General features: G+C 44.0%; 1 protein-coding gene across 5 annotated transcripts; it reads right to left on the bottom strand.

The window, feature by feature from the left end:
• Window positions 1-199: 199 nt before the first annotated feature.
• On the bottom strand, window positions 200-11,121 carry acot11b (acyl-CoA thioesterase 11b). Of its 5 annotated transcripts, none has more exons than XM_052073063.1 (16): window positions 10,913-11,121; window positions 9,588-9,771; window positions 8,507-8,576; window positions 7,964-8,024; window positions 7,759-7,860; window positions 6,815-6,950; window positions 6,554-6,707; window positions 6,338-6,457; window positions 6,011-6,149; window positions 4,906-4,961; window positions 3,843-3,909; window positions 2,614-2,697; window positions 2,202-2,330; window positions 1,994-2,076; window positions 1,386-1,512; window positions 200-851 (listed from the first exon to the last, which is right to left on the bottom strand). In XM_052073063.1, exons 2-16 carry the CDS (start codon window positions 9,760-9,762, stop codon window positions 657-659), a joined length of 1,698 nt encoding a protein of 565 aa, XP_051929023.1. In that variant the 5' UTR covers window positions 9,763-9,771; window positions 10,913-11,121; the 3' UTR covers window positions 200-656. The 5 variants fall into 5 exon arrangements, with proteins under 5 accessions (XP_051929023.1, XP_051929022.1, XP_051929021.1 ...); XM_052073062.1 differs by having other exon boundaries at window positions 1,945-2,076; window positions 2,202-2,335; window positions 9,588-9,768; window positions 10,913-11,120; XM_052073061.1 differs by having other exon boundaries at window positions 1,945-2,076; window positions 2,202-2,335; window positions 10,913-11,120.
• Window positions 11,122-12,162: the final 1,041 nt, after the last annotated feature.

The following is a 12,162-nucleotide window of genomic DNA, read 5'->3' on the forward strand; positions in this document are numbered from 1 at the left end:
CAAAGGCACCCAAAACTCCCAAAATAGCACAGAGGGAGCCCGGACCGCTGTGCCACCAGACCCGGCACCTCCACAAAAGTGACACGGGCAAATTCACTTCCCCAAGAGCCTTTTGTGCGTCACTACTGTTTCAGACTAAATAGGATCCCGCTGCAAAGGTAAAAAGTGGAAGCCATGTGGCTTCAACATGACAACAATCCAGTTTGTCTACTGTTTATTGTTGCGGTGGTATCAACACAGCATCTCAGGAGAGCTACTCATGCTCAAACTACACACACGTGTCAATTACAAGCACAAGCAGAAATGACAGAAATTGTCCAAAAAATAAATGTAATAGGAAAATATAATCTACTGGATTATTAATTCTTGCACAATTTCAATTTTCCAGATTTCCACTCGGTTGTGATGAAACGCTTAAGACACTAAGGTTTCATCGCGAGGTAACATCCTGGTGCAATCTTGCATAATAACTTTTGATCCTATGCCCTTGAAACAAGTACCAGGTTTGACGACACACGTGTTGCATTTCCTTGGCCCTTTATCACAAATGCCCGCAACACGGAGAGGAAAAAAAGTCAAAACCGTGGGGAAAAAAAAAATCCCACTGTCACACATGCATATCGCAAAAACACAATACAAATGCAAAAGACAGAATATTACAGTTCCTTCGGCAGAGGAGGCATATTTGCTGCATTTATGGTCTGTGAATCTAAAGTGGCCGAGCTGTCCTTATTGGCCTCAAGGTAGTCACTGCAGGCGGAAAAAGCGCTGGAAAAAGAGGAGGAGAGTCCAACAATATCTGTCGAGATGTAGGGAAGAACTCCTGGTGTGGCTTGATTGTAGTAGGTGACCTGAAAGCCAACATATGGTAATTGCTGGTGAGAAGTCACCAAGTACAAACACTTACAACTACATTTTTTTGGGCACTTATTCATTTTTTCTGACAACGTTTTAGTTTCTATATTTGAAAACAGATATATGTACTTTTGAATAGCCAGGGAGCATTAATGAATGCCTCAACCAGATCTGGATTTTTGCCTGTTTTGCTGCCGATTCTCCCCTCCCTTCCCACAAATATTTTTTCCTTTCCTAGAGCAGAGGATGTCATTGAGTTATGTGGATTATGGGCCTGTGAAGCCCTTTGACACCCTTTTGTGATCAAGCGCTAGATAAGTCAACGTGACTTGACGTTTTATCCACTTTTTTGGCAATTACAAATCCATAAATACATTTCAGAATACGTACTTTTTCTACTCAAGTAAAGGAGTCAATCAGTACTTCTATTTTTTTTTCTACAGAAGTATCACCAGTTAAAAGTATACAAAATGAGATGTTAATAAACCGTGCGGATATGCGGGTGAGCAAAACGCTGGCAAATGTAGAACCTTGGTGACAGCGCTGGACTCCTCCAAGATTGTGAAGCCGGCGCAGAGAACCTCTCTCCTGTTGTAGTCCGCCGTCGGAGGGTGAGTTGGCAGTGTGACAGAGCGTAGGGCGATCAGATAAGGGTCCCTTACAAGAAAAAGAAAACCAATCCATCAAGCATTTGCATATTAATGCCTTCTAGCCGCCTATATTTTATGCATTCTACATTCATATTTCATTGTATAAAACATAGAATAATACTCCAAACGTTATTAAATAGAATTAAAAAAAAAAAAAAAAGGAAAAGAAACAATTTGCGCATCATGATTCATGCTCTGTTGCCCATTGATATTGTGCTGCTCCTTCTGGTGTACACGCCTTGGCCACACGGTGGCAGCATTACACATACCAAATAAGACGACAGTCTCTTCAAAGCTCAGTTAGCTCTGACGTCGGATTAGCTAATGCGCGAGTATTTTTGCATCACGTATGAAACTGCGTCTCTCCTTGCTAACATGCGAGCATTCCAGTACTTCAACCGCGCCCAATTTTTACGATGTGATCTGTGTCACAACATACCTGACATCACATGGTTTCCGACAAGACGCCAGCAAGATAAAATCCTGACCTTTGCCCCCTTTTTGGATGGAAGGCGTCCTGACACGATAAATGGTGTCGTCTTCGTCCGCTTTCATGATCGCCTCGCACGCCCTGCACGAGAGGAGATGCGTTTACGATGTAACATGATACGGATGTTGTTGACGGCAGCGATGGGAAGTAAATGGCGTTCGATCGATACGGATTCTAATTTTTGGCAGACGAAGAGATTGACTGACTGATAATGGCGGTCCCACTCTTTTCTCCTCCTGAGGTCGGAGAGGAGGTGGAACGTCTGCTCGGCTGAGACGCTCACGTTCATCTCCACTTTGAAGCACAGCGTCTGGTTCTCCTCCAGCGTGTACAGTCTGACCTCCAAAAAAGATTCGGATGTATCATGGTTACTTTAGCCAATTTAAACATGTAAAACAACATTAAAAAAAAGAAATCCTCGTTTTTCCCTGGATTGATTGAAACGACACCGGAAAATCAGTCACTTATCAATTTTTGGACAAATTTCATGAAACATTTCCAAAAGCGGTGTTGAACGGCTTACCCACTGGAGAACAATGAAGGATGCCAAAAATGGCCGATGAACACGCTGAAAGGGGAGAAAATTCAAACGAGGGTTAAATCACCAGTCATACTCACTTTGTTTTTTTCCGAGGTCAACACCCAGTTGTTTATGGTGTCCATCAGTTTCAGAGCGGAGACATTATTGTAGCTCAAGTACATCTGGAAACGCAAAGGAGGCAATAAAGCAGGGTTTTCAAAAACATTTTCTTTACAGAAGACGGTGGGATTCCCCAAAGGGGGCCATTATGGAAAATGTCATCATTGGATGAAAATAACAGAATTTCAGCAGATTTTTTTGCATTTTCGCAAGATATGTAAAAAAAGAATAAATAAATAAATGAAAATAAATAAGGCGGCCCGGTAGTCCAGTGGTTAGCACGTCGGCTTCACAGTGCAGAGGTACCGGGTTCGATTCCAGCTGCGGCCTCCCTGTGTGGAGTTTGCATGTTCTCCCCGGGCCTGCGTGGGTTTTCTCCGGGTGCTCCGGTTTCCTCCCACATTCCAAAAACATGCGTGGCAGGCTGATTGAACACTCTAAATTGTCCCTAGGTGTGAGTGTGAGTGTGGATGGTTGTTCGTCTCTGTGTGCCCTGCGATTGGCTGGCAACTGATCCAGGGTGTCCCCCGCCTACTGCCCGAAGACGGCTGGGATAGGCTCCAGCACCCCCCGCGACCCTAGTGAGGATTAAGCAGTTCAGAAACTGGATGGATGGATGGATAAAAATAAATAAATTCCTGCCCGAAACGTAAAAGAAAAAAAAACTCATTTAGCAAGAAACAACAAAGGGACATTTTGTTTGCTTGAGTGGGCTAAAAAAAAAAACATGCATCCCATCCAACCATTTTCGGACCCGCTTTATCCTCAACAAGGGTGCTGGAGCCGATCCCAGCGGTTTTCAGGCAGTAGGCGGGGCACACCCTGAACCGGTCGCCAGCCAATCGCAGAGCACACAGAGACGAACAACCATCTGCGCTCACATTCACACCTCGGGACAATTTTTGAGCGTTCAATCAGCCTGCCATGCATGTTTTTGGAATGTGGGAGGAAACCGGAGCACCCGGAGAAAACCCACGCAGGCCCGAGGAGAACATGCAAACTCCACACAGGGAGGCCGGAGCTGGAATCGAACCTCCGCAATGTGAGGTCGACGCTTTAACCACTCGCCCACCAGGCCGCGCTTACAAAAAAAAAAAAAAACTATGGGGAGGACCGGGACAAGCCCCCTAAGCCATTATAAAATAAAGTATACATGTGGAGGCAATCTGCAGTACCTCACAAGCTGTGTCTTTCGAATGACTCATACCTGGTTACTTGGATCCCAGGGTACAGACAGGGGCACTTCGTTTTGCTTGCAGGAGATGATGTATTTCCTGCAGACACAAGCGAGCGTTGACTGTATTTTCCAGTAGTGACGAACAGTAAAAGAGAACAAATGCTTGGATATTTAACTCGATTGTACACCGAGAGTATTTAGCTGTAGATTACCGCACTGTACGGCACTCTAAGTTGTATCAGGGTTTTTCCTGCCTTCAAAATTGCGCGGCGGTCGGTCACCTCCAGCTACTTTTATGCTGTCCCCCAGCCATTCGTATTTTAACTGCAATTGCAGCGTTGCAACACTAAAATCCTCTCTATCTCCCTCCACACACAAACTCACTCATGCTAAAACTATCTCGGGATCAAATCCAAAAACCTACTCACACTCAAGTAAATTTACTTCTATTGAAGTCCAGACTGCGTGTGTACGTTTGCCACCTAGACATTCCAGAAACAAAAACCAGACCTGAGCAATATGAAAACATTCTTGCAGTCGGTCCCACGTTTGGCTGAATAAAGATTAGAACGGAGGCCGGCTGCCGGGACAGCGGAACAATAAGCGTATTATGCTTGGGGAGCTGTGCTCTGACGTAACATTCTGACGGGTCACATGCGCTTATGTGTACACCAAACAATCGATTCCACAGCATGACTTCTCATTTAAAGCATCACGGAATGTACAAATTACATCGACGTTACAATCAAGTCATTCCACATTTATTTGTGGTTCATCTGGAATGAAATTCGAACTGCGCGATTTATTCCCTGCTAAGGCCGTGTCTTAAATAGGAAAGTAGTACATTGGGTTATGATACGGTACAGTCATTTTACAAAGTCAAAATAAGCTGAAAGTCGCACACAAACGATGCTGTTAAGTCATTTGTTGCCGTGCCTTTAAGAGGGCGTGGCCTAGCGAGTGCCTCGTAGTTTCTCTCTCTGAGTCTCTGCCGGTCTCCAAGAACTCATAAACCGGGGCACTCACAAGTCGAGGTACCACACTGATTGAACCTCGTTCTTGTGAAAACATTCTGCTGAGCGTTTCCACTCACCTATCGAGGCGGATCTTCTTCCTGGCAACAGCTTCTTGATAACGCCGTTTGCCGTCCTGTAAAACAATTCTTGCATAACCATAAAAGGTGGAAGGTTGTGAATTTACTTCCCAGTTTCTAATATTTGTTGCATGAAATTGTGATTGACGGCCTTCATTTTGTAGCGTTTTTCTTGGCCTAACTGCTTCTGGTACGTGTTACCTTTTTTTTTTAATGGTTTCCAGTAGTGCAACTGATAGTGGTGGTCTTAAAATTTAACATTTTAATAATAATAATTATTATTATTATTAAAAATTTAATAATAATAATAATTAATTATTATATATAATAATAATAGGGGCGGCCCGGTAGTCCAGTGGTTAGCACGTCGGCTTCACAGTGCAGAGGTACCGGGTTCGATTCCAGCTCCGGCCTCCCTGTGTGGAGTTTGCATGTTCTCCCCGGGCCTGCGTGGGTTTTCTCCGGGTGCTCCGGTTTCCTCCCACATTCCAAAAACATGCATGGCAGGCTGATTGAACACTCTGAATTGTCTCTAGGTGTGAGTGTGAGCGTGGATGGTTGTTCGTCTATGTGTGCCCTGCGATTGGCTGGCAACCGATTCAGGGTGTCCCCCGCCTACTGCCCGGAGACAGCTGGGATAGGCTCCAGCACCCCCCGCGACCCTAATGAGGATCAAGCGGTACGGAAGATGAATGAATGAATGAATGAATGAATGAATTATTTAATAATATTATATTATTAAAATATATTCATTCATTCATTCATTCATTCATGAATCGTCCATCCATCCATTTTCTGAACCGCCTGCCACGCATGTTTTTGGAATGTGGGAGGAAACCGGAGCACCCGGAGAAAACCCACGCAGGCCCGGGGAGAACATGCAAACTCCACACAGGGAGGCCGGAGCTGGAATCGAACCCGGTACCTCTGCACTGTGAAGCCGACGTGCTAACCACTGGACTACCGGGCCGCCCCTATTAAAATATATATATTTAATAATAATGTAAATTTCCCCAGTGTGGGACAAATAAAGGCTACCTTAAGAGGTGCATTATCTCACGCAAGTCCCCTTTCACAAGACGGCAAGCCAACATTGCTAACTCACCACAGGTTCGGGTCTTATCCGAGGCAGCGTGCGTGGTTTCCGATCAGCATCCAGAACCTCAAAGGTCATAAAGGCGCTATTTATATGACGCTGAGGCTCTCCACCCTGGTAGGCCTCAGCACACACTCCCACTTCCATGCTGCAGCGTAAAGAAAGTGGAGACGAGCGAAGGGATGAAACTTGTCAAGAGGCGGAGTCAAAATAATAGAGATATTGTGGTTGCAAAAGTGTGGACACCCTCTTTTAATTTGTAAAGTGGCTGTGTTGAAGACAGGTGACCTCAGAGTGAAACATTTTATTGCGATGGCATATTGCGGAGAGACTGACCTGTGCTTGAAGGCATTGTTCACGATGGACTTCAGTACCAGTCGGTCACCGATGTGGGACGGCCCACGAAAATGGAACATGTCGATGCTCCTCAAGGTGGGATGGGCATTGCACAAGCGACTGTATTGACAAGGAGAGGGATGATCAATTGCTTTGCACCCTATTATTTTATAAATTTGGGTCCGGAAATGACTGTTGAATCCGCACATACAGTACCTTGCCGAAATGGTGGCGACATTCTCCATCCAAGCCATGATCTGGCCCCCGAAGGTGCTGACTTGATGGTTGGCGTGGGGCGGTAGCACCAGCTCCACACTCTCCACTCGGGTGCGCTCGGCTGGCACGGCGTCCTGGTACTCCCGACACTCTCCTGTGGCAAGAACAGAGGACCAAAAAACAAAAAAACATTACAATCGAATTCCTTTATTGCCATTGTATGATGCAGATCCAAGCAAATTGGGAGGTGTGGCGGTCTACCCAGCTGTGCCGTGCTGCTGCTCAGCAGGTCCGTGATAATCTCGGCATGGATGAGCCTCATCCTCCTCCTCTCTGCAGCCAGGCTGTACTCCATCTGCTCCGTTTGTGTTTGAGGGGTCAGCTGCTTCAGTTGCACCTGTAAAGGAACACGTGAACAGAAGTAGATGGATGAAAGTATGGGGATAACTGTCGGTGGCCATTCCACCTTTTAAAACGTGCATTAATTACATGCATAAATATTTTTTACAACTTTTTTTAATGCTTTATGCAATGGACATTGTGCTGCTCCTTCTGGCCTTGGCCACTTGTGGTCATTGTAACACAAGCATACTGATTTATAGAAAGGAGGCGATCACAACTGCTCAGTAAGCCACAGTAATAGGGGTTTCGTTCTTTGCGGAGGATAAAGAATATATACCTGTGAATATTTTTAGATTATCTGTCTACATGTGAGCTGTGCTTGAGCATCGGCGATGTCATTTTCACTTGACAAAAAGTGGCAAATTGGCCTCACTGAGGTGAGTAGAAACAGGTGGATTTTGCTGATCAACTTATATTCCACAAATGTATTATGAATCAGAATGCCGTGTTTAGACTAGCGAAGGCGTATAGAATATAATATTGTGAAAAAAAATTTGGGACTGACTGCCCCTTTTAAGGCAAAGCTACAGAATGTGGTTGTTTGAAATACATTTTTTTAAATTTTATGTTTACTTTGACAGTAGACTTGAACTGGGAGCGTCAAAAAAGATTTTGAAACCTCTTTTTTTTTTATTTGCTCCCGATCTGACAAGCTCCTGCTTGTTGAGAAGTGTACGTCTTTTTTTTTCCCTGAAAGTAGCCCAATACTCCAGCTACTTATTGAGTCATTCAATAATTTGTACCTTAATTGATGTTTCAATATTTTTTGCCCATTATCTTAAATGTCCCATCTCGTTAAATACCTTTCCTGTTTCCCTTCTCCTGGCCACAAAAGTAGCAAAGGCTTGACAAACCCTCCAATGAGTGTCAGTGTAGAGGTCCTCGCATGTCACCATTATGCCAACCTAAAATGTAAAAATAAATCAATAAATAAAATAAAAATAAAAATTGAAGTTGTGAGATAACTTGGAAAATGTTCAATTGCAAAAATCAGTCATAACCACCAACCTCCATACTGGATGTGAAGGCTCTGTTGACTTTGGCGATGATGGTGACTACATTTCCCACCCTGCAAAGACGCACACACATGACCTTACAATCAATACGGAGCAGCGATGATGCCATCATCATAGGATAGGCCGCTAATCTTATCTCTAAAGCATGTGACAACTGTATGAAAGTCATCTGGTGAAGCTCTACAAATGGCTCCGGGTTTGTTCCGTTCCAAAAATTGTTTTCCCGTGACAGTGGTATGTGAACATCTGAGTTGAATTACTTTCGTTACCATGCCCGCAAAGAAACGGCAAAGTCCATTTTCCCCACGGAAATGAATTGAAATGCCACGACCCGTATTCTGGACCCACCACCAACAACATTTATTTAGTGCAGGAGCAGTTCATTGACATGCCTCTATCACTCACTATGCACTGCCGGCACCGAGTCGATTTCAAGCCGGTTAAATGAAAATGGGGTTATTTACTACGGTCCGCCAAGGAGCCGCAGCACATTGTGGTTTGGAGTGACTGGCGTCGGTTCGGGTTCGGTTCTTACCCTATGGTGTGTTCAAAGTGGATGTCATCGACAGAGGCGGTGACACAGGAGCAGCCTGCGTGTCTCTCAGCTGCGAAGAGAGATCAGTTCAGGGCTGAATAAGTCATCATAACTGAGGGCCGAGCAATTATTCAAATTCAAATCAACATCGCAATGCAGCTGAATGCTTTTTAAAAAAATGTTTATGTTTTGACGTTTAATGTAGCTTACATTTCATTCATTCATTCATCTGCCGAGCCGGTTGATCCATACTAGGGTCGCGGGGGGTGCTGGAGCCTATCCCAGCTGTCTTCGGGCAGTAGGCGGGGGACACCCTGAATTGGTTGCCAGCCAATCGCAGGGCACACAGAAACGAACAACCATCCACACTCACACTCACACCTAGGGACAATTTAGAGTGTTCAATCAGCCTGCCACACATGTTTTTGGAATGTGGGAGGAAACCGGAGCACCCGGAGAAAACCCACGCAGGCCCGGGGAGAACATGCAAACTCCACACAGGGAGGCCGGAGCTGGAATCGAACCCGGCACCTCTGCACTGTGAAGCCGACGTGCTAACCACTGGATACCGGGCCGCCTAGCTTACATTTGCTTCAAGTAATTCCGATCTCTTTTATTAATTTTCTAGTACATATCCAAAAATGATACACTGAACATGTAAAAGTCTTTTTAAATACATTTTATCATTGGCTTTTCATTTGTTCACCGTGCGTACACCCACACGTTCGAATTAAGATAAGAAAGATAAGAGAGAAATTCACAATTTATAGCAGCAGGGGTTTAGAGTTCCACTTGAATGGTGTTGCATTTTGAACTCCACTGTGCTGTGAAAATACCAGGAAGGAGGAGTTCAAAGGGCAAAAAAAAAAGTTACATTTGTTCATTGTCTTATCAGTTTCAAGCTTTGTAAATACATTCATCCATTTTTTTCTAGCATGTATCTTTCCCATTCACACATATGGACAATTTAGGTTTTTTTTTTGTGTATGTTTTTGAAATGTGAGAGCAAGCCAAAAAAAAAAATCCCCCCAAAAAACAAATATTATCAGTGGGGCCATAACTTCAATTCCAATTTGCCCACCTGATAGGCAGGCTGTGGAGTCCATCCATTTGAGCAGCTGTCCGGCGCTCAGCTCGCCGCAGTGATTGGAGTGACAGGGCAGCACGATCTGACTCATCGTGACTTCCGTGGGGTTCCTGTACGCCTCGCCGATCTCCATCGTTACGCAGGCACCTTTCCCCTCCTCCGACGCCATGACTCACTGCTGCGCAGACGGTGAGACGCGGGACGGCGCGTCACAGTGGAGCCGGGAAACATAGCATTGGGTAAGCAAATATAAAGAACTGAGATGTGGTTGCATAAGTGTGCACACCCACGAAGAACACTGGCTCTGTTCATGAGAAACCAATTACGCTGTAAGTCATGTTAAAATGGAGTCACCGTTTTAAGTGCCTCTGATTAGCCCCAAATAAAGTGCAGCTGTTCGAGGAGGCTTCAAACTCAAAAACCTAGAATCTGAATTGGAGTGCGTGCACTAGCTTTTCTTATCCACTGTATTTCACAGATTTTTAAGCAATTGATTTTCCACGTTTTTTCTAACAGTATAAAATTGTGTCTTGAGAAACACAAGTGAGCCGACTGACAAATTCTTCGGGGGACGAGCTGATTTGGTTTGATTTTAATTCATTTTACAACAAACCGCAATTTGGGAGAAAGTGAACAATTCTTCATTGAAACATGAAAAAAATGCAATTAAAACGAAAACATAGCTTTGTGTTGCCATGCCAATCTAGAATCAGCAGTGCTGGTCAGCTATAGTAGCAATGGCAACATTGCTTTAACAAATCAGATTTCAAGTTGGCCCACAAAAACGGCAGCACTTTTCCTGGCCACTGATTTGTTGTTGGGAGGCAAAACTGACAAGCAAAATGTGTCTGTCGCAATGTGCACATATTAATACAGATAACAATTAGGACCTTTGGTGAGTATAATGTACTTAAATGACATTTTATGGATTTTATTTTTTGTCATGACATTGTGAACCGCTCGAGTTGACGCCCCGCCCCCGACTGTTGTTCTCCATGCACATTTTAAAGTCATCATCAATGACATGGTCCAAATGTATCCCTTGAGTTTGTATTATGTGACAACACCCACGCCCCCAAAGAAGACGATCCGTTTTCACAATCGAAACGCATTACATTCCTGAATTCTCATTTGCGGGTTGGCACTTATGACACTATGTTTACAAAATGGCATCAACCGAGCTGCAACGAACAAATACAGTACCCCACTGAGTTGAATTCAAGTGTCTAATTTTGTTGGGAAGCACTCAAAGTATGTCTGTGTAACGCAAAGAGAGAGAGAGTAAGTTGAACTCAGAAGAGAAGTAAAAAGTAACTTACCGATCGTGAATGGGGACTCTGGCTTTGGAAGTTGAGTTGTCAGACCTTCCAAAGGCGGAAAACCGGGTAGGAAGGAGCAAACGGTAACCAGGAAGGGGGCACTTTTTCATTTCCCCATTCTTCAATACCAACACGCACATACACACGAACACGAAAACCTGTCACAACATACTCGCCACCGGAGGGAAGGAGGGAGGGAGGAAGAGAGAGAGAGGGGGGGGGGGGGTGGCAACGTGGACAACGCACAGCAAGTTTTAAGGTGGAATTATTATTCACGTATTTATTTTTAGATGAGGTAAAATGTTATTAGTATTATATTTTTTAACATGGAAAGACAGCCCCCCGTCAGTTTGTATACTTGTAGTAGAATATAAATATATATTTAGCAGAGGGAGCAAAAGTACCTGACTCTGAAGTACCTCTGACTGGTGCAAATAGGTGAAGTAGAAGTACCGATTAAGAGTAAAAAAGGTATAGACTGACATGTACTTAGGTAAAAACAAAACATTAACGACGTGTGGATTTATTTTCCCAATCGCAGTTACATTTGGGATACAATTAGGAAATTTTCACGTCGGGCTGTACTGTCCCCACTTTTGTTGCCAGTGGTTTAGTCATGACTGGCTGTGTTTTGAGGTATTTCAGTGTGACAGTAAATTTACACTGGTTACATGCTGATGTAACCAGGAACCCCGGGGAACCCTGTGGATAAGTGGGTTAAGGCAGGGCTGGAAAATTCATGTTGGTCACTTCAGACACAATTTGGAAATTTTTACCTCGGTGCGAAATCACTTTTGTTCCCAGCAGGTTAGACATTAATGTCTGTGCGGTGAGTTATTTTGAGGGGACAGTAAATTTACATGGAAGTAGAGTGTTAAAGCAGTGTTGTAAAATAATGTTGGCCACACACATCATTGACACTTACCACATACTTTTGGCAGTTTCGCTTAGGAGTGTCCTCGCTTCTGTTATTTTGACAGGACAGTAAATTTACTCTATCAAACCAATTGAACACTGAGGAGGGTACATTGAAGCACGGTGTACACTAGTAATTCAATATTTACAAACATGTGAGGGGTGGAATCACTTTTGTGAAATGCCGTACATATTCTTTAATATGATGAGCTTTTAAAACGAGTGAAATGGTTAAAATAAAATAAAGTGTTGCCTAAGGGGATTGATTCAACTTGAATACAAGGAGGTCGACCTTAAATAACATCCCACACGTCTATTGGCCAGTAAGTCTATCA

The sequence above is a fragment of the Hippocampus zosterae genome, chromosome 8 (assembly GCF_025434085.1).
Source record: "Hippocampus zosterae strain Florida chromosome 8, ASM2543408v3, whole genome shotgun sequence".
NCBI lineage: Eukaryota > Metazoa > Chordata > Actinopteri > Syngnathiformes > Syngnathidae > Hippocampus > Hippocampus zosterae.

Excerpts from the sequence above, each read along its gene's own strand:
- acot11b (XM_052073062.1), bottom strand. The coding sequence starts at position 9,762 with ATGGCGTCGGAGGAGGGGAAAGGTGCCTGCGTAACGATGGAGATCGGC. Across the intron at positions 6,951-7,758 it reads GGAGAAGGGAAACAGGAAAG|GTGCAACTGAAGCAGCTGAC; the intron begins GTATTTAACGAG and ends GTTCCTTTACAG. Across the intron at positions 852-1,385 it reads AGTCCAGCGCTGTCACCAAG|GTCACCTACTACAATCAAGC; the intron begins GTTCTACATTTG and ends GTTGGCTTTCAG.